The sequence below is a fragment of the Arachis ipaensis genome, chromosome B9, assembly GCF_059453495.1.
Source record: "Arachis ipaensis isolate K30076 ecotype BB chromosome B9, ASM5945349v1, whole genome shotgun sequence".
Taxonomy (NCBI): Eukaryota; Viridiplantae; Streptophyta; class Magnoliopsida; order Fabales; family Fabaceae; genus Arachis; species Arachis ipaensis.
Window position 1 is genome coordinate 140,946,829 of NC_142444.1, and position 25,950 is coordinate 140,972,778.

The 25,950-nt window shown below is 34.1% G+C and overlaps 5 protein-coding genes and 1 long non-coding RNA gene across 8 annotated transcripts; 3 read left to right on the forward strand and 3 right to left on the reverse strand.

The window, feature by feature from the left end:
- Nucleotides 1–272: 272 nt before the first annotated feature.
- On the forward strand, nt 273–2,099 carry LOC148546585 (small ribosomal subunit protein eS4y-like). Its single transcript, XM_088498094.1, has 5 exons — nt 273–394; nt 716–793; nt 910–1,090; nt 1,269–1,366; nt 1,495–2,099. The coding sequence occupies exons 1-5, from the start codon at nt 392–394 to the stop codon at nt 1,927–1,929; spliced, it is 795 nt and encodes a 264-aa protein (XP_088354220.1). The 5' UTR covers nt 273–391; the 3' UTR covers nt 1,930–2,099.
- A 932-nt stretch (nt 2,100–3,031) lies between these two features.
- On the reverse strand, nt 3,032–7,968 carry PHF1 (phosphate transporter traffic facilitator1). The gene is made up of 10 exons (XM_016320837.3): nt 7,430–7,968; nt 7,006–7,106; nt 6,555–6,687; nt 6,345–6,436; nt 5,763–5,862; nt 5,593–5,665; nt 5,371–5,491; nt 4,409–4,528; nt 3,719–3,789; nt 3,032–3,593 (listed from the first exon to the last, which is right to left on the reverse strand). Exons 1-10 carry the CDS (start codon nt 7,604–7,606, stop codon nt 3,403–3,405), a joined length of 1,179 nt encoding a protein of 392 aa, XP_016176323.1. The 5' UTR covers nt 7,607–7,968; the 3' UTR covers nt 3,032–3,402.
- A 3,220-nt stretch (nt 7,969–11,188) lies between these two features.
- Nucleotides 11,189–15,073, reverse strand: LOC107618255 (prefoldin subunit 2). Of its 3 annotated transcripts, none has more exons than XM_016320265.3 (3): nt 14,337–15,073; nt 12,192–12,325; nt 11,189–11,898 (listed from the first exon to the last, which is right to left on the reverse strand). In XM_016320265.3, exon 3 carries the CDS (start codon nt 11,892–11,894, stop codon nt 11,442–11,444), a length of 453 nt encoding a protein of 150 aa, XP_016175751.1. In that variant the 5' UTR covers nt 11,895–11,898; nt 12,192–12,325; nt 14,337–15,073; the 3' UTR covers nt 11,189–11,441. The 3 variants fall into 3 exon arrangements, with proteins under 3 accessions (XP_016175751.1, XP_088354221.1, XP_088354222.1); XM_088498095.1 differs by having other exon boundaries at nt 12,209–12,325; nt 14,337–14,746; XM_088498096.1 differs by lacking the exon at nt 14,337–15,073 and adding an exon at nt 12,405–12,645 and having other exon boundaries at nt 11,195–11,898; nt 12,209–12,325.
- LOC107615998 (prefoldin subunit 2) lies at nt 14,995–15,408 on the reverse strand. The gene has a single exon (XM_088498097.1). The coding sequence runs from the start codon at nt 15,307–15,309 to the stop codon at nt 14,995–14,997; it is 315 nt and encodes a 104-aa protein (XP_088354223.1). The 5' UTR covers nt 15,310–15,408.
- A 534-nt stretch (nt 15,409–15,942) lies between these two features.
- LOC148546586 (uncharacterized) lies at nt 15,943–17,972 on the forward strand. Its single transcript, XR_015899251.1, has 2 exons — nt 15,943–16,108; nt 16,992–17,972. It is a non-coding gene; the product is annotated as an uncharacterized LOC148546586 (long non-coding RNA).
- A 2,559-nt stretch (nt 17,973–20,531) lies between these two features.
- Nucleotides 20,532–25,663, forward strand: LOC107618746 (Transducin/WD40 repeat-like superfamily protein). Its single transcript, XM_016320888.3, has 8 exons — nt 20,532–20,763; nt 21,350–21,415; nt 21,506–21,595; nt 22,289–22,421; nt 23,212–23,330; nt 23,489–23,556; nt 23,821–23,869; nt 24,430–25,663. The coding sequence occupies exons 1-8, from the start codon at nt 20,704–20,706 to the stop codon at nt 25,453–25,455; spliced, it is 1,611 nt and encodes a 536-aa protein (XP_016176374.1). The 5' UTR covers nt 20,532–20,703; the 3' UTR covers nt 25,456–25,663.
- Nucleotides 25,664–25,950: the final 287 nt, after the last annotated feature.

The following is a 25,950-nucleotide window of genomic DNA, read 5'->3' on the forward strand; positions in this document are numbered from 1 at the left end:
CAAGAAAAAAGTTACTACTTATACTTGCCTCTCAGACTCTATGGTTCTAAATATCAAACTTAATTGATCAAGAGAATTAGTAGAAATTTAAGAACTCTCAAGTTTTTTCCCTCAGTCAGCTTTTTTTATTTTTTTGGTCGATGGGTCAGCTATTTTGTTTTTAAGCTAGCAGCGCAAACCTAAAAACTGCTATTTGGGCCCATTGTAATCATATTGGGCCGTTCTAAGAGGCCCACGAAGGAGTGAAGTTAGGGTTTATGGAATAACCTTTTAAGTAGCCGCTACTCTCTTTCTCAATTTTGTTGAGCTTGCTGCCGGAGGAGGAAGGAGACGATTGAAGCCCTAGCTAGGTTGCACCCTCAGATCTCGTCTCACACCTCGCATTCTCATCATGGTTCGTTACCTTCTTCCTTCATCATTCTGATTTCATGTTTATTGAATCTCTATACTCATTTAATTCATCTTCTGTTGCTCAATTTGCATCAAAATCTTTGTGCTTTGCAACCATAGGGTTTGATGTTAATCTTTCGAATGCGAATATTACCATGGTGTATGGACTGAAACCTCTATCTTATAGATTGAATTTCTTGTGGTATTCTTGTTAGTTTGAATTTTTGTTTTGATATTGTTAGTTTCTTGGTAGTGTAGTAATATTATGGAATGGTGTTCACATCCGGTTTTTGAATTTGGATTTTTGTTGTTCTGATTGCAACAGGCGAGAGGATTGAAGAAGCATTTGAAGAGGCTCAATGCACCCAAGCATTGGATGCTTGACAAACTTGGTGGTGCTTTTGTGAGTAAAAGTTTCAGTAATTTTTAATACTTACCAAATTATTTCCATGGTGAATTTTCTAGACTTGCGTGAAATTGATGCGTGGTTTGTTTGTTTGTTTTTGGGTACCTGCATAGGCACCTAAACCGTCTTCTGGACCACACAAGTCCAGGGAGTGTCTCCCACTTATACTCATCTTGAGAAACAGGTTGAAGTATGCTCTTACTTATCGTGAAGTCATCGCTATTCTGATGCAGCGTCATGTCCTTGTTGATAACAAGGTCAGGACTGACAAGACGTATCCATCTGGCTTCATGGGTATGTTACATTTGATATTTCGGAACATTTGTCGCTTCGTTGATTCATGTTGATATGATTACTATTGTTTTATTGTTACTTTGATGGTTGAACATATGAAACTTTGAGCTGAAATTTTTGTGTTAGGAGTTGTTGATTTATGATAGTTTGTTTTTCTTTTCTCTATGTATTCCTACAGATGTTGTATCAATCCCCAAGACAAATGAGAACTTCCGTCTTCTTTATGACACAAAGGGCAGATTCCGTCTCCACTCAATCAGGGACGAGGAGGCTAAGGTACTTTTATTTGGTTGCTGAATATTCATTCAATAGGAGACTGTATGATGGTTGTGTCAATTTCTTCTATATGTATTTTAACATGCTGTTTTTATGGTCTCAGTTGTTTTTTCTTGTTGATATTGCAGTTTAAGCTATGCAAGGTTCGTTCAGTGCAGTTTGGTCAGAAGGGTATCCCATACCTCAACACCTTTGATGGTCGCACTATCCGCTACCCTGACCCGCTCATCAGGGCTAATGACACCATTAAGCTGGATTTGGAGGAAAACAAGATCGTTGATTTCATCAAGTTTGACGTTGGGAATGTTGTTATGGTCACTGGGGGAAGGAACAGAGGGCGTGTTGGAGTGATCAAGAACAGGGAGAAGCATAAGGGAAGTTTCGAGACAATCCACGTTCAGGATGCTACTGGTAACGAATTTGCAACCCGTATGGGAAATGTGTTCACCATTGGCAAGGGATCAAAACCATGGGTTTCACTTCCCAAGGGCAAGGGTATTAAGCTGACAATCATTGAGGAAGCTAGGAAAAGGATTGCTTCACAACAAGCAGTTACTGCATAAATCTCCCTATGGATGAATAGACTTGAGTGTTTGCTAGTTTTATTATTTAATGTTATTGTTTTCACTTAGCTCGAGATTTTTGGCTGTTGAATTTTGAGTATTAAATTTTGCTCTATACTATGCCTTGATTTTGCCGTTTAATATTTATGAGCAAATATTTCTTTACATCACCCATCTTCGATTTCTTTTTTTTTTTTTTTCCCTCGTGTTAGTTTCTTCTCATAAATAATCGATAGGGCAGAGTGGCACACTATTGTGAGTTTTCTTCTTAAAACATGTAGGATCCATTTTATGTTGAGTGTGACTTTGTGACCAACTATTTCGTAGAGCAACATGGACATGCATTCGTGCATAACAATTTGTTTATTTGAGGCCCAAGAAAGTCTATATATCGTGAAATCACATGGTGATTACATAAGAACGCAACACGGAAGTGTAGTGTAAGACTCACAAAAATTGACTTACGGTCTGTCTCGTTAAAAAGATCAATTTTATATATTGTTTATTTATCAATAAATTATAAATTTTTTATTTGTCTTACATCAAAATTATATATAAAATTTAAATAATTAAGATCTAACATATATATATTGAGTTAGGTCATGAGCTAATGAGTTGAGTTTATCCAAGTTTAAACTTGACTCATTTAATTTATGAGTTCAATTCCAATATCAAGCTTGGCTCACCAGCTCACGAGTTTAGTTTATCGAACTATTCCTAGTCATAACCAAAGCAACAAAGGCACAAGCCAATAAAATAAACCACGCGGTGTTAAGTCAATTTATGATTCTCCTAAATGATTAAACCCAATCTTCATGGATAATAATTATTTATTTTTAATATATCTAAGCCGTGAAGTAAACAGTCTCCTTCCTAACTAAGTATACATTTATTTGTGCAATCATTTCGGAAAAAAAGAGTCAAATTGCAATCAAGATTCATGAAGAATCTGTTGATAAAAGGCATTGCCGTGTGTGTTGTACTGAAGATTTTTTCTTCAAGATACAATCATTATAAGTATCAAATGTTTATATGAATGCTAATGAGGGCAGTTTATTGTTGACAGTATTTTAGAGAATGAATTTGCAATTGAACATTGAACTGGGCACAAAAAAGTATCAATTAAACCAAACCGCATATTCTGTTTTTGTAAACCAAGCATCCTTAGTCCTCACAGAATATAATCCTCTTGATGCCTTGTTGGATAAGAAATGCTAAAAGGATCGTTCTTTACTACCCTTCACTACCTAAGAACAAAATATACGAGGTCTCTAATGGAAACAAGAACAGAAAAATAATAATGAAAATGGAATTATCCTAAAATTAACTATAGTATGAGTTGTAATACAAGTGAAGTGCCTAAGTATACAAGTCTTGAGATGAATGTTTGATAACACTTGAGACTGAGAAGCTACTGAAACATTGCAACAAGAATGATTGAAGAACAACTCAAAAAAATGAGAAAGTGGAGGGTCACATATCAAGTGGTCCCCAAGTATGATCATCAAAGGACTCTGGATCTCTAGACATTGGTTTAAACCCTGGTCTCACTTGGTCTTTTCCCATTGGGAACTTCCAGAACGAATCCGAGTTCTCAAAGAATATGTAAAATGCAAGAGCCGATGCCAAAAACAATCCCAAAAGCACCAAGTAGATCTGCCACTCTGCATGTTTGAAACGAAAATGAAAAATGTTATTGTGAGTAGACATCATTATTTAATGGACACAGAAGGGAGTGGTGGCTGTGCGCGCGCATGTGTGTGCAAGGGTGCAAAAGAGAGGGGGAAACCTTTCCAGTCTTTAGGTACAGTGAGTTTTGTAACCAATGGTCCCCATTCTACCGAGGTTGTAAGTACGACCCTGCGAAGTCACGCGCGAAGCCCAGGTGAATAGCGAAGATAAAAAAAATTGAGTTTAGTAAGCCAAGTCTATGCTTTTAAGTCCAAAATGCAGTGCAAGGGGCTGCGATGAAGATATAATTTATATACAAAATAAGTAAAAATGTAAAACAACTATTCTTATAGGGTGCAAACAGGGAACATGGAATTTGCTCAAAGATGAAATTCATGCTATCCAATATCCATTTAGTATTGAAGAAAGGAACTTCTCTTGCCATCTTTTAGAAATCTTTGTCACCAAATATTGCTCAACACTTGTTTCTTTTTGTTACAATATGTCCTTGGTTAACATATTCTCAGTAAAATCTAGATTTCAGCTTTGTAAGCATCATACAGGCTACTAGGCTAATAAGAATTTTCTTTCGAATAAATTATATCCCAGCTAGCATCCAGAATTTCTTCCTTGCTTTGCCGAAAGAAAACGAAAATAAGAGGTTTCACCAATTAAATCAAGGTTGACATGAATCCGTAATTCAATGCATGTTCCGATTTAGAAGGAATAGCTTTTCCTATCCGTGTTCATGATGCTCACTATTATTACAAAGGCCCCAAACTGAACCGATAATGCATAGAGAATTTACCTTTCGGTGGGACAAAACTCGAGCGTTGCAATATTTGTACCGAGGTGTAGTCTCTTGCTATAATGGTGTATCTGCATTTTCTTTACTTCAACTACACATATATCTCCATCTTTACTTCCCCTGAAATATAGAATGCTGATGAGTTGCACTGCTGGAGACGTATATCACAGATTGTAATAATAAAACGACCTTCAAAGTGTCTTGATCGAAATGGTTATAGTAATTGATAGGTTACCAATGTGCTATAGTTACTTTACATTTCATTTTCAATAGTTTTAGGGGAAAAACAACCGCATACACTTCTTTTACGAGCCAAATTTTCACACCGAAAAAAAAAAAAGAAAGAATAAAAAAGGAGAGGTTTATGAAGGCAACAACCCTAGCACCCAAGCTACCAGCTGCACTAATAGCAAAAATACCAAACACCTTTAGATAAAAAAAAAAAAAGAAAATCCTTTTCTCAAAAACTTGTACACAAATACCATGCAAAACTGTACCAAGCGATAATGCTACTGCAAGGAAAATACTTCAAAGAATTTAACAAGAAGGCTATGGAAATACATGCAATTCACCAGTAGGAAAGATAAATGGATCACATAACCATTAGGAATGTGTGATAAGGTAGAATATTAAGCCATTTAGAAAAAGTAAAAAAGACAAAGAACATGAAAACTGAATTTGTTTAATAAAAATGCTCTTTAAGCCTATTCTCACTATAACACTTCAAATGTTTAGTTTTGATCCTGAATAAGAAGTTTGTTTATGCAAAGGCATAACTAGTGCTAAATGGATGTATCCTGATCAACATGTTAGTTTACAATCTTTTACATCAGATAATTCATGGGGGAAACCAATAAAGCATTCCCTCTAATGAGGACAACTGAAATGAAATTCTATTTTTGACATTGCATAAGGTCATATAAAATAACAACAGAAGTCAGAAGGTAACTGTAGGTACTTACATAGAAAGGTATTTCCCGTCGTGGCTAATGGCCATTACTGAAGCAGACTTTCTAAGTAGCCTCTTATGACCAATTTTATTCCAATTGCTTATGTCCCAAACTCCAGTCAATGACTTATCACCTGCTCAGAGATAGAAGGATATCTGTAATAAAACTCTCGCATTCTTGATCGCAACATATTAATAGGATATAGTACATAATTGAATAAAGACACTCATATACCTTTTTGAATGGCACAAAATAAGAATGGCTTGGTTCCGTCCTTGGAAAATCGACATAGTTCAATCTTTTCATCCTACAGAGATGAAAAAATAAACTTCAGATCAAGTGATACAAGTGTGCTTTGTGCATATGTAATATGCTATGAAGTTCTAAAGCCAAAAGCACTATACCGAGTTGCGAGACAAGGTGGTTAGAGGAACACCATCTTCAATCTTCCAGATTCTTGCAGAGCCATCGGTAGAAGTTGAAGCAAGGAATTCTGAGTCTAGACTGAATGATGATACAACCAAGCAATGTAATCAGATTTCTTTTTCAAAGCATGGTACAAGTACAACCAAGCAATTTAAGAGATGAACATAACTATTTTACGTCCAAGAACAAATTCAACAACAAAAATGGTTTTTCAAACTAGCTGGTACCACAGCTACATTCGGCTAGCAATACTTTTCCAATGCTGAAAGTAACGTATTAAAGTGCTAATTAAACTGGGAAATATATCTTGTAATTAGTGTCAGTAATTGGCTTTACTATCAGTATTGGGAATAAGATATTTATTATGAAACTATATAAGACTTGTTAAAAAAATATCTCTACATAATCAAATTATCAATGGTAGGGATGAACATGCAAAAAAAATCAACCACATGGCATGAACTCCAAATAAGATTTCACTAGCTACTAATCAAGTTTTAATTGCTATTCTACTGGTTGCAAGGGTTAATGCATCCGTTTGACTTGTTGAGTATTCCTACCTGAAATCCATATCCCGCACAGATTTGTGTGCTCTTGGTTCATCCAAAATGTTGTTCATGCTAGGCCACTCCATAATTCTGATATGCCCGTCCTGTACTTGTTCCAGACAGAATTCAAACATACAAGATCAAACTCTAGAAACGAACGCTAGAAATGTCACACAACAAAGAAACACAATTGAATTGAATGGATTTCAAAGCGATACTTACTGACCCACCGGTGGCAAATTTAGATCCATCAACACTAAAAGTAATGCAGTTTTGAGAACCGATATTCTGCAGAGGGGCCAGTTCTTTGGCCAACAGCTTCATTTTTGTTTCATTACCATACAGCTCAAACAATCTGCATGAGCACATATAAATACGTCGACTTATATTTGATTTTTCAGTTAATTAAAAGCGAAATATAAGCTAATCATGCTTAAGAAACAACTATGGCTATTGTCAAGCATTCCCCTACTCCAAGGAAACTAGAACAAGAAACTATCAAAATAATATGGTAAATTGATATAAGGTATCGGAATTCTGATTGTGAGATTATTGAAAGTGACAGTAACTGCAACTATGAAATGCAAAATTGAGATAAATCATTAAAGAAATTTTCAACCGATAAATTCAGATAATAGGATCAATCTCGAAGCTCATAAGTAAAGACACTTACTTGCAGCTACCATTGCTGAGGGAGCACACAAAATCGTCCCCACTGGGATGGACAGCAATAGCAACTGGATCACCATCCACTGCTTCAAACACAAATGTGGTCTGAAAATTAAATTAAGAAAAAAAAAAAAGATATCAACCAAAAAAGCTAATTAGAACAAAATCTCCTCTCAGACTTCACATGAATTCATCAAACCACAAAGTCAACACATAAAACAGTTCTCAACAACACAAATTCTCCACAACAATTCTTCAGCTTAAAATCTTCAACAAATTCATCCTTCAAACAAGTAATTCATATACAAATATATACTCATTTAGTGTTATCAACAAATATATATATATATATACATACTCATATGGAACATATTTTGTCACCAAAAAAAATATGGAACATATTTTGAGAAAAGGTGTGGAGGGAATACCAGAGGTTTGGAAGACAAAGAAGTGGTTTTGGGATCAAAGGAGAAAATTTGAAGCAGAGAAGGGCAAGAACCTCCGCGCCTTGACCTTCCAATAACAACCTGATTAAGGTTGTCGGGCCTCCGAATCCACGACCCGCATGTAACCGGACCCTGAGGGGACCCATCACCGTTCTCCATGGTTATGTCTCGGGGGAAATTCCAAGTTCGATTCTTTTCTCAATTGGGGTGCCAGAAATACTGAAGCTCTTTTCTGAGATCAATGAATTGGGAAGCTTGGAGGGATTTTATATTGAAAAATATCTGAGAGAGAGAGAGCGTGTGTATGTGAAAGAGCAAAGTCAGCGGAAGCAAAGTAAGGACACAAAAGGGATTTAGTGTTTCTTTAATAAGAGAAATTGTTGCAGTTCACACGAGGTTTATTATGCCACATGTTGAACAAGCAGACATGTCTTTAGTTGGTGTTTCTTTAACGTGGTTGATGATGGGGAACAAAATTGTGTTAAGATATCATTCAGATTTAAGAGCTGTTTGTTTGGCTCAAGGTTACTGTTATTAGAAAGATCACTTTATCTTTTTTTTTTTTTCAATTTTTGAAAAGAGAAAGATGATATCATCTTTTAAATATTAAATTTAATTTTTAATTTAATTTTAATATATTATAAATATAAAACAATTTTACATATGTTTTTAATTACTTAACATTATATTAATAAAAATAATTATTTTTTTATTAATTTCGTGAATAATTATTAAAAAAATATATGTAATTAAATAATTTTGTAAAATCCTTTATGCTATTAAGTTATTAAAAAATATTATTTATATATTAAAATTAATTATTAAAATAAATTATTAATATATTTATATATAAATATATATGTAGTTTAATTTAATTTTAATATATATTTATATTTTAATATATATTTTATTAGTAGCTGATTTAAAAAAAGGTGAGTGATGAATCCAATGATTAATGATAGAATGGAGGGAGTTGTCAACGATGCGGTTGTGGATATTCGGTGTAAGATTACGCGGCATTAGCAACAAGAAAAATCATTGGTTTGTTGTGTGCCCAATGCTCACAATACAAAATGGAAGAGCACCAACTTTCCTTACACTATCCTTAGTTTAAGGAAAAATAAGAGAAAAGAAAAAGGAGAAAAGGAAAATGAAAATTCTTTTTTTGGATGTTAAAGAAGTTGGGAAGGAAGAAAAATTTGTATGTGGGTTTTATCAAAAAAAAAAATCCATCTATTACAAGTAAGAAAATAAGAAAAAAATATTATTGTTTGTGTATTTACAATGTTATTTATAGTGTTTGTTTGAGTATTATAAAGTTGATTAAAAAAAACGTATTTTTAATAAAAAAACATTTTTTTTTAATTTTTTAGCGTGTTTGATAAATTTTTAGTAGTAAAAATAAAAGTATTAAAAAAATTAAAAAAAAATTTTGAGAATTTATAATTTGTGCTTATATGAACGTCATTAAATCAATTAAAAAAATTTTTTCAATAAATTTTTTTTATTATTTTTTATTGTATTTGTCAAATTTTTAATAGTAAAAGTAAAAGTATTAGAAAAATTTTAAAAAAAATTGAGAAGCTACAATTTACATTTTTTTTTAAAATATTTTTCTTAAAAAAAATATTTTTCACATAATAAATGAACAAAAAAGTTTTTTTTTATTTTACCCAAACATAATTGATAGATAAAAAAATCTTTTTACATGAGATATTCAAATATAAAATCACTTTTACTTTTTTTTTTAAAAATGGCGTCCAAACAAGTCCTTTACATCTTTTTTTTAAAAAATATTTATTTTTTTAAAAAAGATATTTTTTACATAGTAAATAAACAAAAAAATACTTTTATATTGTTATACCCAATCATAATTGATAGATAAAAAGATATTTTTGCATGATATATCCAAATATAAAATTATTTTTACTTTTTCAAAAGATCTTTTTTAAAAAGATAACTCAAAAAAATATCTTTTCTTAAAAACTCACCCAAATAAGCTCTATAATTATATTATTGTTAATAATGATCAATATAAATTTAATTTTAATAATTTTAAAATATTATTATAATAGAAATTCACATTTAAAGTATTGCATAAATAATTTAAATTATATATGTAAAATTATAACATTTCATAATATTCATAAAATGCAATAAAAATAAATAAATAAAAATATTTATACTTTATTTTATTATAAGAATATTAATGTAATTTTATACCATTATGATTTTTTTTTCACTTTTTTTCCATCCAAAGAAAAAAAATGTTTTCTTTTTTTTTTTATCCATTTTTTTCATTCAAATAACACATAATAACTTTATTTTTTTTTCTCCTCTCATTTTTTTTATTTTTATTTTCTTTCTTGTATGTAAACAAATTATTAGTGTCCATCCAATTTCATATTAGACTATTTACTATTTAGGATCAAATTTCAATTTGGGTATTATTATCGAATGTAAAATTCCATTTGCATGACCGTATTTTTTATTGTATGCTAGATGGTTTTAATGCAAAGTAAAAGACTTATTTCGATAAACAAAATACATTTATAATTATCTTATTTATAATGTAAAAGAGATAAGTCATGTGATATAAATTGATAAATATACTATAAATTATATATTTTGATAAATAAAATAATTAAATTATTTATTAAAAAAATCCAATAATACGATATACATTTTAGCTTACATATAGTTCATTTTTATTGTTAATTTTTCCTGTGGTTTAACAATTTACTCAAGGTGAGACTGTGGAGGCACAGTGGAAGAGAAAAGAGAGATAGTCTAATTGGGAATGTCCCACAATTATTTTTCAATTTTCTATCTGAAAGATTGAAATCTAATTTTTACCAAAAATTAAAAAGAAAAAAAGGAAAAGAAATTATTAAAATAGTACTTAAAACAAAAACATCGTCCAAAACCTTTCCTCTAGAATATAAATCTTTTAAACATGCAATAGAATATGAAGTTTTATGCTGCAAGAGAGTCTTACAAGCGAGATGACAAGATCATCAATTATTTCTAAAGTATTTTATAATCTGTCTATATAATTATTTATTTATTGTCATATTAATAATAAACCTAAAACTAATTATATTTATACATTTTATTTTAATATAAATATTATTATATAATTTTTATGTTAAAAAATTTTTGCTCACCACTGCTCTATTGGTTGCTTCGACTCCTCACTCGGAATTATCTTGAAACTATAGCTTCATACAGATCTTGCCTATGTAGTCCCAAAAAAAATTCAAGAGGACATGGGTTTGATATTGCGAGAAACACAATTTACAACCTGGCTTTCATAGCTAAACAAAATTTGGAGGGTGTACCCAAAGTACTCTTGTATAACCAATGCTTGCTCAAGAGATACATCAAGCAAAATCTCCTGTTGCACAATTGCACCTTGAATATGGTAGGACGAAGGAGTTACTTATTTCTCAAATCAAGGATATATGAAACCATCTTCATTCCATTACCTTCCTTTAATTGTAATTTTATTCCACTTCATTCACCCCATTCCATTTATCATTAGGTACCCAAACACAGTCATAGAGCCTATAATTATGCGCACGAAACACATTAAGCATTTCAACATTTCATCAAGGTAGGCTTCATCTTTGCACACAAGATTATTTCTACACTAGATTACTGTTCTTTCTAATTCCTCAAAAACGAAACTTAAAGAAATGGGTACTTATATAAATGATTTGTGACAGACAACATCAGAAATAGCTGAAGCAATTACTAATATCATATGTACTTGCAGTCAAATCCTACATGAGAACATGTCTAAGAACAGTTTCTTACAAAAGACTTGCTCAACATAAGTTCCTCTAAAAGCAATCGAACAGAAGATCAAAAGATGTAACATTTGCTATTTAAGACAATCCTCACAAACAAATCAGAACACCAGAACATGTTAAAGTACAAGAGTAAAGAAGACTACATGCTAACATTCTCAGAAAACAGAGTAAAAGCTGATCTATGCTTCACTTCCACCTGCAGGGCCAACAAGAACGCCTTGAGCGGTGCCTTCCTTCCTACCGGATTCATCCTTCACCTCTGCATCAGCTTTCCTTATCCTGATTTTATATTTAGCCTCAAACTCAACAATCTCCTTTTTCTTCTTTTCCAATGCTTCATTGAGCCTGCTAATAACTTCTTCGAGTCCCTCTTTGTTGCGCAGCACCGCAGGCAAGACCTCCTTCACAGTTCTCTCGACCAGAACACCCCCAATCATTCGATAGCATCGCCTAGAGGGATCAAGCGGCTGAATGGCATTAACTACCAGCGAGTGCTCGCTAACTTCCATTTCCAGCTCGGTGATTTTCGAGTGAATTTGGTTGAGTTCAGACCTCATTGCCGCATATATATTTGCAACTGCTTGTTCATTAACTGGCTCTCTGTGATCACTACCTTCAGCTTTACCAGCCATAGTTCTAGACATATGTAAAAGAATAAAAATAAAAAATCTCATCAGGTAAAGAAACAAGAATGCCTTAAGAAACTAATCAATATTAATTAACAGCATTTTCAAACAATAATTAGCATTTACCAAACTGAGAAAAGGACAGTCGTAGTAATTTCTCTGGATTCAATCACAAACTAAATTTAAAATATAAAATGAAAGAGAGAAAACTGGCACAGTTGTGAGAATGTGATCTGTGCAAGTAGAAGCAAGCTACTAGAAATTATGAAAGTTAAAATGCATAAAATGAAAGCATTCAGTTACTTGTTTTTAATCCGTACGTGCCCCGAAAAAAGAAGCTGCTACAGCCGTGAACAGTTGAGAATTCGTCGCCGCGGATGGAGAAGAAGCTAACGCCACCGGTGGGAATACAATCTGCGTGGCCGGAGATTACGGTGCTGAGAACAGAAGATGAAAGGGTCAAAGATATATTGGGAGAATAAGAGAAGAGAAGGAATTGACAGAAAATAGAAAAACCTAACAGTGGTCTTCGTGTTGTGGAGAAAAAAGAAAAACCAGTTTGAATCTCCATTGTAAAGAGTTTGGTATATTGGATGAGAAACTGAAACTCTGCATTTAACAATCATACTCTAAGATGATGCATGTATCCGATTGTGTCTATTGATGATCTTGTCATTACCAGCAATGATGATTAAGCGTCAATAAATACTTCTCGCTAGTAAGACTCTCTTGCAGCACAAAACTTCATATTCTATTGCATGTTTAAAATATTTATATTCTAGAGGAAAGGTTTTGGACGATGTTTTTTGTTTTTGGTACTATTTTAATCTTTTTTTTTTTGGTAAAAAATTAGATTCCAATGTTTCAGATAGAAAATTGAAAAATAACTGTGGGACATTCCCAATTAAACTACCTCTCTGTTCTCTCAGTCCCAAGGTTCTGAAAACCGGATCGGTCATCAAACCACTTTAGTTACTGGTTCTATAGTTCATTGGTTCAACCGTGATTTAACCAAAAAAACTGTTTTATAATAAACACCTGATTCTATAAAAATTCAATGACTAAAGCAACTGGTTCTAAACACTCTTCTACTGCATTTTTTACTTCAAAAGGGGATCATAAACAACTAGTTCTATGAATAAACAAACTATAATGATATGCAATGCCAAAAATAGGCCAATGATGAAATAATAAAGGGTTTCTCCCTTCAATTCTATGTTCAAGCTTGTAGCGGACCAGAATCAACAGAGTAATACCGTTGAAATAGTCTTCCTTCTTAATTCTTATATAACTCAAAGAATTTTCTACAAAATGAAAACTGAACACAACACACAGCCTTAAAACAAAAACAAAACAACACTCAAAAATCAATCACCTCTTCCAAACACAACCTTAAAACAAAACAGAACAACATTCAGAGTATGAGCATTGATCACAAAAAATTGATTTCTGAAACAAAACAAACATGCAAAACCAACAGAACAGCATTCAGAGTTTGAGCATTGATCACAAAAAATTGATTTCTGAAACAAAACAAACAATCAACAAAACAATGAAAACAGAATCTTTTTTTCTTCAGAAAAAGAAAACAATGAAAACATGAAGCATAAAATAAATCCATGATCACCAATATCCAGCAATAATCTCAAAGACAACAATAAATACACAACAACAATTTAGCAAATAAACAAGAACAAGACCTAAATAGAAAATCCAACAAATTAAATCGCAGCAATCTAACAATTTAGCAAATTAAAACAACAGCAGCCTAACAATTTAGCAAATTATCAACTTAACAAGTTCAAGAACAGAAAATCACAACCAAAAAAAAAATTAAAGATGACAGAAGAACAACAGAACAACAACACAAGAACAATTTGCAAATTAACAAGTTCACAACAACAGTTAAAATTTACCAAAAGAACACTAACGCAAGTGGAATATTTGGCCATCTGTAATAGAAATCACATTTGTAGGAATATAAGCCGAAACATCTCCCGATTGGGTACTTCCTTCACCTAACTGAGAACTTGATTTAGCGGCTCTTTCCAAAAGACGTGAATGCAAATAAAAAATCATCGTGCCTATATGTTTTCTGCAAAGATGCTATTTGTGCAGCTAAAATTTACTAATTACTAAGATCCAATTATTCTAATTTTACATGCAATCAACTTCCTAAATTTCTAAAAGCTAGAAATTATAAAACCAACCAGAAATATGGTTAAAGCATTTCATCAAACATGTTGAGTGCGGTGAAATTAAAACAATATAAGAGAATTCATCAATGCGATAGAGAAGAGAACATAATAATTGTATACTTTGATTCAGTCTATGAAAAAAATCCAAACCACTGCCAAATCAAATAGTTAGTTATTGTAATAGAAATGAAGTTGCAGAGTATTGGTGTTGTGTGAGTGTATTGTCTGGTGGCGGGTTTAGGAAACTCACGGCGGCAACAAAAGAGAGCAGTTCGACGGCTAGGTGGAGCGCACGGGTTGGTCGCAGAGTTTGAAGCAGAGCAACGTGGCTTCCAGACGAACGCGAATGAAAACTCGAACGGTGAACGGCGAGTGAACGCGAACGGTGAACGCCGAGCGAACGTGAAGGCGAAGAACGCGAACGAAGACGACGGCTGAACGAAGACGCGAACGTGAACGGCAAACAAACGGGGGCGGAAGCGCGGCTGAGCAGACAAAGACACGGACGCCGAGCTCGAGGAAGCAGCTGCGATCGGTGACAGCGAACAGGGGTTGCAGACTTGGAGCACGAGGGACGGCGGCAGTATGCCACTCCTTGCGGCGGTGGTGTAGGCTTACAGGGCTAGGGTTTTTTTGGCTGAGTTTCTGTGATTTCTTTCTGAATGAAAGAAAGAAAGGGGGAAAGAAACGAAGGAGCTTCCGTTTTGTGTAAACCGTCCGGATCCCGGTTCCGATCGGTTCTTGACTGGTAAACAGTTTTACATGCTTGGCCGGATTGTTAATGTCGCCCGTCCGCTGTTGGACCGGTCCGACCGACCGGTCCGGTCCGGTAACACCACAACGTGCTAAAGGACAAGATTAAAGAAGACTTCATGCTAACATTCTCAGAAAACAGAGTAAAACCTGATCTATGCTTCACTTCCACCTACAGGGCCAACAAGAACGCCTTGAGCAGCGCCTTCCTTTCTACCGGATTCATCCTTCACCTCTGCATCAGCTTTCCTTGTCCTGATTTTATATTTAGCCTCAAACTCAACAATCACCTTTTTCTTCTTGAGCCTGCTAATAACTTCTTCGAGTCCCTCTTTGTTGCGCAGCACCGCCGGCAAGACTTCCTTCACAGTTTTCTCGAGCAGAACACCCTCAATCATTCGATAACATCGTCTAGAGGGATCGAGCGACTGAATGGCATTAACTACCCAGGAGTGCTCGCTAACTTCCATTCTCAGCTCGGTGATTTTCGAGTGAATTTGGTTGAGTTCAGACCTTATTACCGCATATATATTTGCAACTGCTTGTTCATTAACTGGTCCCTGTGATCACTACCTTCAGCTTTACCAGCTATAATTCTAAACATATGTAAAAGAATAAAAATGAAAAATCTAATTAGGTTAAAGCAACAAGAATGCCTTAATAAACTAATCAAGATTAATTAACAGCATTTTCAAACAATAATTAGCATTTACCAAACTGAGAAAATGACGCTCGTAGTAAATTTTCTAGATTCAATCACAAACCAAATTTAAAAATAAAAAAATGAAAGAGAGAGAAAACTGACACAATTGTGAGAATGTGATCAGTGTAAGTAGAAGCAAGCTACTAGAAATTATGAAAGTTAAAATGCATAAAATGAAAGGAGGTAATGCCAATTTGGTCTCTAAAATTTCTTGTTCACTTTAGATTAATCCTCCACTTTTTAAAATGACCAAATAAATTCATCATTTTTAGAATCGTAAATCCCCATTAGTCTACCAGATATTTTAATGATGCTGATGTATACAGTTAAATTACAGTAAAACGACCCCGTTTGCACCCTATAAATCTATAATCTATCCTCCTTAAATAAAAGACTCCCAAATGGTCCCCCCATTAACACGAAGACATTCTCATCGTCATCATCGTCTCAGGTCAGCGTCGTCGTTGCTCGTTGGTGCTCGTCCACTGTCTTTCATTCGACTAGTGAAGCTCTTTGCCTCTATCAACAATAACATCATCAGACTCAAACATTGGCCATGGTAAACGGTAAGAGTTTAGGTTTATTATTTTTTATTTTTTTTAACTGTGTTGGTGTTAGTTGGGTGATTTTGATGTTTGTGTATTGCTAAGAATAGTGGATTTAATAGGGAATCCGAATGTCTTTACCTTTTGTTACAATTCAATGTTTTCGATTTAGATACCAATGCCATATTATATCTGGAGAAGGTCTTTGATTTTGCAAGCTTCTGCAAACTAATCTGTTTGATTAAATTATGGTTGTTTGTGTGAACTGAGCTCTCTTGCAAGCAATTTGCACCAACACTGGTTAGCCCATAGTGTAGTATCTCTATTTTGGTAAATACTTGAAACTTGAGTAAGGGGGTCTTTTCTAAGTTCTATCTGTTGGAGCCATCTGTTGACCCAATCATGCGACACTTAATAGACATAAATAGTTTGAAAAGGTGATGCAAAGAGGCATGCTCACTTTAGTATTGGCTGAGGTTTGGACTTTTTTGATGTGGTTAATATTGTAATTGGTCACTGGTAAAGTTGTAGGAGAGGAAAAAGAAAAAAAATTTGGTGGGAAGAAATGTCCTTCAATTGAAGTATAAAGCTTGAGTTTGGGAGGATAAATATGTTGTGCATTTAGGCAAATCCTGTAGTTGGAGGAACGCTAACCATTTTTTTTTAATTCTATCTTAAACTTTTTCATGCAAATTGTTAAATGGAACTTGAAAGATAGTATTTGTAAGCAGTCAATTCTATATGAGGAGTGTGGTAGAATAAATTAAGATGTAAGTTAGATCAATGTTTAACAAATAAAGGAGACATTTGTTAGCTGTATAGTGTACATTTAATGTGAATATCATCATTTAGGATTATGTCGATCATCTCAATCTAACCACTTTTCATGTTTGAACTTGCATAGGAAAAAAACAAAGTGAAGAACAAAAATGAGAGTGGAACCATTTTGTTATGATTAGGTGTAGCAGCTATTACATCACACCCATTTTTCATCAGCAAGTGAAGAAAGTATCTTAAGATCTTTTCATGATGCATAGCAGTTATACTTTTCTGTATTGTAGAACTTTGTTGAGCACATTATGCTCCTTGTTCACTTATCTTTTTCATTGTTATTCTCTCATGTACCAGGCTTGGAAGCCTTGAACTTTCTTAATAATTTTTTAACCATTAATATAGAATTGGATTCTATATTAATGGCAGGATATTTTTTGAACTAAGAACTTGCAAGTAGACTTTTGAGCCACGAATAAAATTTGAGAGGATACTATGAACAACAGCGAAGAGGAGTGGAGAGGAAGAAGAATATATGATGAAGATGAAGATTTGGGGGTTAGGGTTTCATAAGTAGGAATGGATCAATTTGGGTATTTTAACTAAATTTTGGGCATCAATTTGAGTTGAAATCATTATATGTCTACATCAGCATGCATCAAATTGCCAATTTGGCACTTAACTGTACACATCAGCGCAACGCTTGGTAATTTTTGGACTAACAGGGATTTACGATTTTGAAAGTGAGGGATTTATTTGGTTATTTTAAAAAGTGGGGGACTAATCTGAAGCGAGTTGAGAATTTCATGGACCATTTTGAACATTACCTCAAAATGAAAGCATTCAGTTACTTGTTTTTAATCCATACGTGCCCCGAAAGAAGAAGATGCTACAGTCGTGAACAATTGAGAATTCTTCGTCACAGATTGAGAAGAAGCTAACGCCACCGGTGAGAATACAATGCGCGGCCGAAGATTACGATTTGGTCTGCAATAGTTGTAAGAATCGAACCGGACCGACTGCAATCCAAGGTACCATGCCACTAGGCTGGTAATTTCGTTGTTAATGTATGCGCCAATTATTATATATATTATATACATACACAATTGAATTATTTTAGCTTTATTTAATTTAGTTTTAATTTTATACTCACCCTTTTTTATTTATAATTCTTTAAGATTTATATAATTATTAAAATAAATATTTAATATTAAAATGTTAGTAAAAGGTATTTATTTTTAATTTTTTAGAGTATCGTGACAATTAGGTCTTCGAAAATTTTAACTTAAGAGTTAAGACTAATTAGTCATTGAAGAAAAAAAGTATTTAGTAAATAGTGGACATGTATATCTTTTCATCTATGGATAATGTGAAATAAAACAAAATTGCTCATGTATTTCATTATTTACAATGATGTATGTTTCGTTACTGTCACATAAATATGGAAACGATGTAGTTTTGGATAATAAGACATTAAGTATCTTTTGAGTTTTCATATAACATTTATCAACTGCTCTCTATTTATTACAAATCCTATTAACGGTAATATAAGCATCACCGTTAACTTTTACATGATAAATTGATAGGAGGACATAATATATCCACCTATTTTATATTTTTTATTTATGTAGAATCAGTCTTATCGGTTCAATCAATAATTTATCAGTTGAACCAATAAACTAATAAACCAATAATTTAATCAGTTCGATTGTCAGTTTAGTTTTGACAATTATGGGTCTCCGGGTTGTGGTAAGTGGGGGTAAAACCCAGATGAGCTGAGCTAATAACTACTAGATGTCTTGACCCAAATTGGTTTACTTGATAATCCTGAATTGACTCAATCTTCGATTGGGCCTATTTTTTTGGTAATTATTTCATTGGGCTTTCTGCATTCTCAATGGTACATATTCTAGAAATCATAATTATGAAAATCGAACCAAATTGATCGGTTCAATTGGATTAATTGAGAACCGGTCACCAGGCTGATTCAATTAGCTTTAAAAATCGTTAGGTAAAAAATTAGTTACAGAATCGGTCGAACTGGCAGTTAACCAATGAACTGTCAGAACTGGCCGGTTTTTTAAGGGTTCCGGTTCAATAAAAAACCCCTAAACGGCGCCGTTTGCGCCTAAAAATTAAAAAAGAAAAGAAAGGCGAACCCTAAATCCCCAACGGCCCCAAGCCCCCAACCCAGTCCCACACTCCTCTCCTCTCTGAAACTGAAGTGAAATTTTGGAGTTGAAAGAACAACGATCAGACCCCTAATCGCGCAGCCCGTAGCCACCGCAGCCCCGCAGCCCCGTCGTTGTCATCGTCGAGCTCTCTCTGTGTTTGTCGTCTGGTCGTCGGAAGCAGGGTTGAAGATTCTGTCGTCGTCGTTGTCGAGCTCTCTCTTCTCCTCGCCGTCGCCGTCGCCGTCGAGCTCTCTCTCTGTCTCTCGGTCCCTTCCTCCTGTAAGCATTAAGCACTGCTTCTTGAATTTGTTTTTGCTTGTTTTGTACTGTTGATCTGTTGTTAATAATACTGATTGAGTTGCTGGGTTAGTTTACTGATTCTGAGTTGCTGAGATTTTGTTAATTTCTGATTATTCTGAGTTACTATATTCTGCCATAATAGGGGTGTGCATGGCCCGGCCCAGCCCGAAGACTCGGCCCGGTCCCGAACACTTTAGGGGCTAATTTGGTGTGATTTCATCGGGTCTAAGGCCGGGTATGGGTCTCAAAAATAGACCCGGTCATTATTTCGGATCGGGTCCGGGCCATAGCTCGGGTCACCCGAAATCGGCCCGGTGGCCCGATCATCATACATAATTAATATTTTGTGTTATTAGTGATGGATGATGGCTATTATTATGTGAAATTTAAGTGTTGTAAACCTTAATATTTTGTGTTATTAGTCATTATATATAAGACTATAAGTTAATATTTTATGTTTAAAATGCATAAGACTTTAGAATTGCATAATCTTGTGTTATTTGTATTGATTTAAATATTTGGTGTTATTAGGCAATATTAGTATTGATTATGGTTATACTTTAATTTTAGAAAAGAGTTGATTCTTATTATATTTTTCTAAGTGAATTTTACCATGTCAAATAATGATTGGAGTTTTAAAAATTTGGATATTTTTACATGCTAACTTACAAGAAGGTATCAAGGTAATATAATGTTAACGACCCGGTTTTCACCCGATTTTTACCCGGTATAATCATGGCCCGAAAGTGTATAAGTTTTATCGGGTCTAGGTTGGGTTCGAGTCTAACAAATAGGCCCGGTATATATTTTGGGTCAGGTCTGGGTCACATCAAACCTGGCTTCACCCGGCCCATACACACCCCTATGCCATAATAATATTGTTGCTGGTTTTTTAATCTGTCTCTTTGTCCCTTCCTCTGGTAAGCATTAAGCACTGCTTCTTGAATTTGTTTTTGACTTTTTGCTTGTTTTGTACGGTTGATTTGTTGTTAATAATACTGATTGAGTTGCTGAGTTGCTAAAATTTCGTTAATTTCTGAATATTCTTGATTTGTTATATTCTGCCATAATAATATTATAATATTGTTGCTGGTTTTCTGATTTTCTAACTTTGTGTGTTAATTTTAATGATATAAAAAAAAGGGGGACTTTTTTATTTTTATTTTTTTTACTTTTTAATAAAATAGAAATTTGGGCAGAGGCAGCAGCAAGTAGCAACAGCAAAACCCCCAAATAAACCCTCCAACACATCGGCGCCGTTTCGAAGACCCACATACACTCTCTTCCGCCACCTCGTCCACTACCTCCGTCGTCCTCCGAAGCTGAATCATCATCTTCTCTCTCTCTCTCTCTCTCTCTCTGGGGCCAACCATGGACGAAGCACAAGACAACCATGCTATTATTACCAAGAAAAAACCTTCCGCTAATCAGGTACTACTTACTCAGGTTCTTCCCCTTCACCTTCACTATCGCTTCATTGAAATTCCTGTGCTTCAAACCTAGCTCTGAATACTGCTACGTTGCTTCCATTAAGTAAATTCGATTTTTTTGGCAATACTTCATAGGGAAAATATGTTACTGTGTCGTTCTCGTTCCCTGTTATATTTCATTTCTTATATAAAGCTTAGCGTTGACCTGCTTATGTGCTTGCATGACCAAGACAGCAAGGAAGACAAGGTTTTTTTTTTTTAAATCTGAATTCATAGGTAGAGTATACTCAGAATTGTGAAAAAGGAGAAGGAAAAGTAAAGCATGCTTGCTTAGGGTTTAGCTGAACTTGATTTCAATTTTCATTACAAGTTTGAACTCTGAATTTTGGAATTGAGAATTGTTACATCAAATTGAATATTTTCATTTTCGTGTAACACTGGGTTATAGTATTACAGCATTATTTCCCGAATGTATTGGCAATGGAGCAATTTGAAAAAAGTTTTTTGTCTGTGTTATATTTCACTGTGGTCTTTGTTTTGGATTTTGATATGTACTTTTATTCTTTACACTATGTGTTGCTTTTCAGGACATCTCTGATGAGTTAGATCTGAAAATAAAGAAGTATCTCAGAGGAGAAGCTGCTTCTTTTGAGGTATATAGAGTTATTATGGTTTTGTGAATCAATACGCTGGCAGTCAATTATCTTATCTTTTAATCTTAATTTGTCAACTATAATTTGCAGGATTTGAAAGATAGGAAGCTCAAGCGTCAACTATCTGTTAGAGAAGAATTATATGGCAATGCCGCGAAAGCTGCTGCCAAGGCGGAAAAGGTAACCTGTTTTTCATGTGGCTTTTATGTTCAACAATTGAACTGAAAACTGAATTTATCCTCTTGTTTTTCACATCATTAATACACTTCTTATTCTTAAGTTTTTCTGTGGATGTGATCTACGGTCTAATCCATAAAAAATTATTGCTGCATTATGTTTGACTCCATATTCCTATTAGAACTAAGGTTGGCTGGTCATTAGGTGATGCAATGCAACCAATTTGGTCTATAAACTGTTCCGTGTGAAGATTGTTTACCTTCATTTGGGGTTAATTGTGTGTTGAGTATCAAGTTGAATGGTCGGTTGTATTTCTGAATTTGAGGGATAATAGTGATACCCATATGAGACACATGGAACATATATCTATCAAGTATTGATATCTTGAATGAGCTCAATAATAGCAAATATTGGCACATATAACGTATATCAAAGAACATTTATCTGTTTTTGAAGGAACTTGAAATAATAAATATTGGCAGTTTCACATTTGTTAATATTTAAATATATACAAATCGTGAACTTCTCTCTCTCTCTATATATATATAGCCGTTTCCATGTCCATCCATTATTAAAGTGTCTGCTATATTCATGCCATATCAAGCATCCATGTCAATTTATGTGCTTCTTTAGGGTATGATTATAAAATTGCATGTTATGAATTTCTATGTTCTCTTTATAATTTTGGTTATGCAGTGGCTTATGCCTAACGAGGGAGGTTATCTGGAGGCTGAAGGCATAGAGAAGACATGGAGGATCAAACAGGAGGCTATAGCGAAAGAAGTAGGTCTTGTAAACTTAAGGAACCAATACGATATTGTTTTACCAGGTACCTTTAATTGATTGCTTTTTCTTAGCATCTTGGGTTGTGTCAGATTTATGTCTCCATTATAACTTGTATTGTTAGTTATGGCCTTTCATTTTGGTTTTTTGATTCCTATGCTTTAAATACTATGTAAAAGTTTTCCTACCGAGGGGAAATTGAATTAAAGTATATAAATTTAATCAGTATATTTCATTATATTTATCCAAGTCAGTTGGCTTTTCTTTCCTGTACATCAGTGGTATTGAGGTCGTGCTTAGGACCTTTACTCATAGGAATTTAAAGTTATTTGGCTTATTTGTTCTAGAGGCAAGGTAGAACTTTTACACAAAATTATTAATTGTATTTGAATTTGAAAGCACATCTGACTTCAATGCAATTGCTTTATGTTTCAAGATGGTGAATGATCTTCTTTGTGGTTTCTTTACACTTAAATGCTTTGCTTTTCTCATACATGTTGTACTAACTAGTAACTACTATGATTTGAGATGATCTTAATTTCAGTACAAGTTATTGAAACAGTTTGCTGAGTAATTATTAGAATTTCAGGGAATTTGGTGTTTACTTGAATCTCTAATTCTAGTTTTAGTTCTTTTACAAATCAATGTTCCTTTAATCCTTTCAATTGGCACTGCCCTTCCTTCTAACAGGTTTTTACAAGTTTGATTTGCCTGTCCTAATTTATTATACTCTATCCCAAAGGCAATGGAGTGTGGGACGCTTTTTGCATGTAAACAATTTTGTTATTTTCTTGATCTGTCATTTAACTTCATCGTGCTACAATCCATATTTGTAGATCTTGGTCCATATACCCTGGATTTTACTTCAAGCGGCCGTTATATGGCTGTTGGTGGTCGTAAAGGCCACCTTGGAATTGTGGACATGATAAATCTTAACCTAATCAAAGAGATTCAGGTATGCTCTATTGCACGCGTGTTTTAAAGTACTTCTGCACTTCCTTTACTTTATTGATGAAAACTGTAATCTGCATGCTAGAAGATGAATGGGCTGCTGTTTGCTTCAAAACGACATGCATACTGAGATTTTAAGTTAATTGTTCCTTTTTTTTTCAGGTAGCAGAAACAGTGCGTGATGTAGTATTCTTGCATAATGAGCTCTTTTTCGCTGCTGCCCAGAAGAAGTAATTTCTCTTTACAGAGACACAATTGGATTCGTATTTTATCTATATAATTCCATGTGCTTTTTGCTTAATACACTATTGAAATGAGATTACACACTTTGGGACTTTTACATCTTATTTTGTTGTCATATGATGCGCATAGAAATTTTCTACCATTTGGAAAAGCTGATTAAAATTTATTTTGTCAAAATATTTAACACGTTAACTTCTTTGGTGATATACTGCTGTCCTTGTTGAGTAACTGTAGAATTTCACACTTGACAGGTTTGTTTACATGTATAATCGAGACGGAACTGAAATTCGCTGCCTCAGGGTCAGTGATTTCTATGCCTTTGTTGTTACATTTTAGCTGATAGTCAACTTCTAGAATATTTTGGCATATGCTGATGGTTAATTGTCATCCCTTTGAAGCTGAACCATTCATATTTATATGCTGGAGTCTAAATCTCATGTTATCTGATTCTGATTGATATATTTCTTTCTTATTTTGCTCTCTTCTAAAGGTTCATTAAATTCTTTTTAGCATCCTAATATAATGATTAACCCAAACATATGCAGATGGTTTCAAATTGTAATTACTCCATTTGTCTTGTCTCCATTATTTTAAATGAACTAGTTCGAAATGAGACATGCTGAGTAATCCTCATTTCCTATTAGTGGAACATATAATGAGGGAATGTATATCCTTCATATGTGCATTTTAGCATTACCTTTTATTCTTAAAAGCCTCAAAGTAGGTAGAAATTTGTGCTGTAGTTGGCTACCTCCAGCATCTTGCAAAAAGGGAAGTTCTGATTATTGTTTTTAGAAGTTTCTTGAAACTGTAAAATCATGATGCGTCCTTATGGAACTTACTTGTTTACCTTTTTCCAGGAACATGGTGCAGCATTAAAGCTTCAGTTTCTGAAAAACCATTTTCTGTTGGCTTCAGTCAACAAATTTGGGCAACTTCATTATCAAGATATTACAATGGGTGAGATTGTGGGTAATTTTCGAACAGGCCTGGGACGCACAAATGTGATGCAAGTGAACCCCTTCAATGCGGTTGTTGGTCTGGGTCATGCAGGTGGTACAGTTACAATGTGGAAGCCAACTAGTTCTGCTCCCCTTGTGAAAATGCTATGTCATCATGGGCCTGTTTCAGCACTAGCATTCCACCCAAATGGCCACTTAATGGCCACAGCCGGTAAAGATAAGAGGATTAAGCTTTGGGACTTGAGGAAATTTGAGCCTCTTCAAACGTTAACGGGCCACGCAAACACACTGGATTTTAGTCAAAAGGGCTTGCTTGCTTGTGGTGTTGGTTCGTTTGTACAGGTTCTGAATGATGTTTCTGGGACGCAGAACTATTCTAAGTACATGACTCATTCGATGGCGAAAGGTTACCAGATAGGAAGATTAGCTTTTCGGCCGTATGAAGATGTTCTAGCCATTGGCCATTCCATGGGTTGGTCTAGTATTCTTATTCCAGGTGCCGGAGAACCCAACTTCGACACATGGGTTGCCAATCCATTTGAAACATCTAAACAGCGGAGAGAGAAGGAAGTGCGGTCTCTTCTTGATAAACTTCCACCTGAGACTATCATGCTGGATCCAAGCAAGATTGGTACGGTGAAATCTACGTATAGAGAGAAACCGACAAAGCAAGAGAGGGAGGCTGAAGTTGAAGCCGCAGTTGAAGCTGCCAAGGGCACAAAACTGAAGAACAAAACAAAAGGAAGAAATAAGCCAGGTAAAAAGATACAGAAGAAGCAGGATGCAATTGCTAGAGTGAAGAGGCCTTACTTAGAGGAGAAGATTAACGAGGAACAAAAGATATCCCATAAGAAGCAGAAAACTAGTGAGAACATTGATTTACCAAAATCTTTACAGAGGTTTGCTCGTAAGAAATCATCATGATATAGAGTTCAGGTTTCTGAGTTATTGTATTTGTTGTCACATTTGATATCAATTGTATCCAAAGGCCTATGATATTGAAATATGCCTTCCAAGTTAAAGGCATAACCAAAATTTTGCCTTCGTTTGCCCTAATTTATATTTTAGTCTTCGTTTGTACCAAGATTGTGTTTTTTTATTATTATTAGAAAAAGCGATAATTAACACTTCATTTTGTTTTCCGATTTTTTTTTTGGCGCCAAATAGATGCATTCAGTTTTTGACATTTTTCATTGACAATTCATGGATTAAGTTATCCCTTGATTCCCTTCAATCCTTAATTATAGATATTTTCATAGTTAGTTTTGATGTTTTATACAGTTATCTAGCCATATTCGTTTTTTTAGTTCTATATATATGATTAATATAAAAAATTGTTATTTTTGTTATCGGTGACAACATAAAATTTTATTTGTGTCGTAAAATGTAATTAGATACATATGTAAAATTGTTTATATG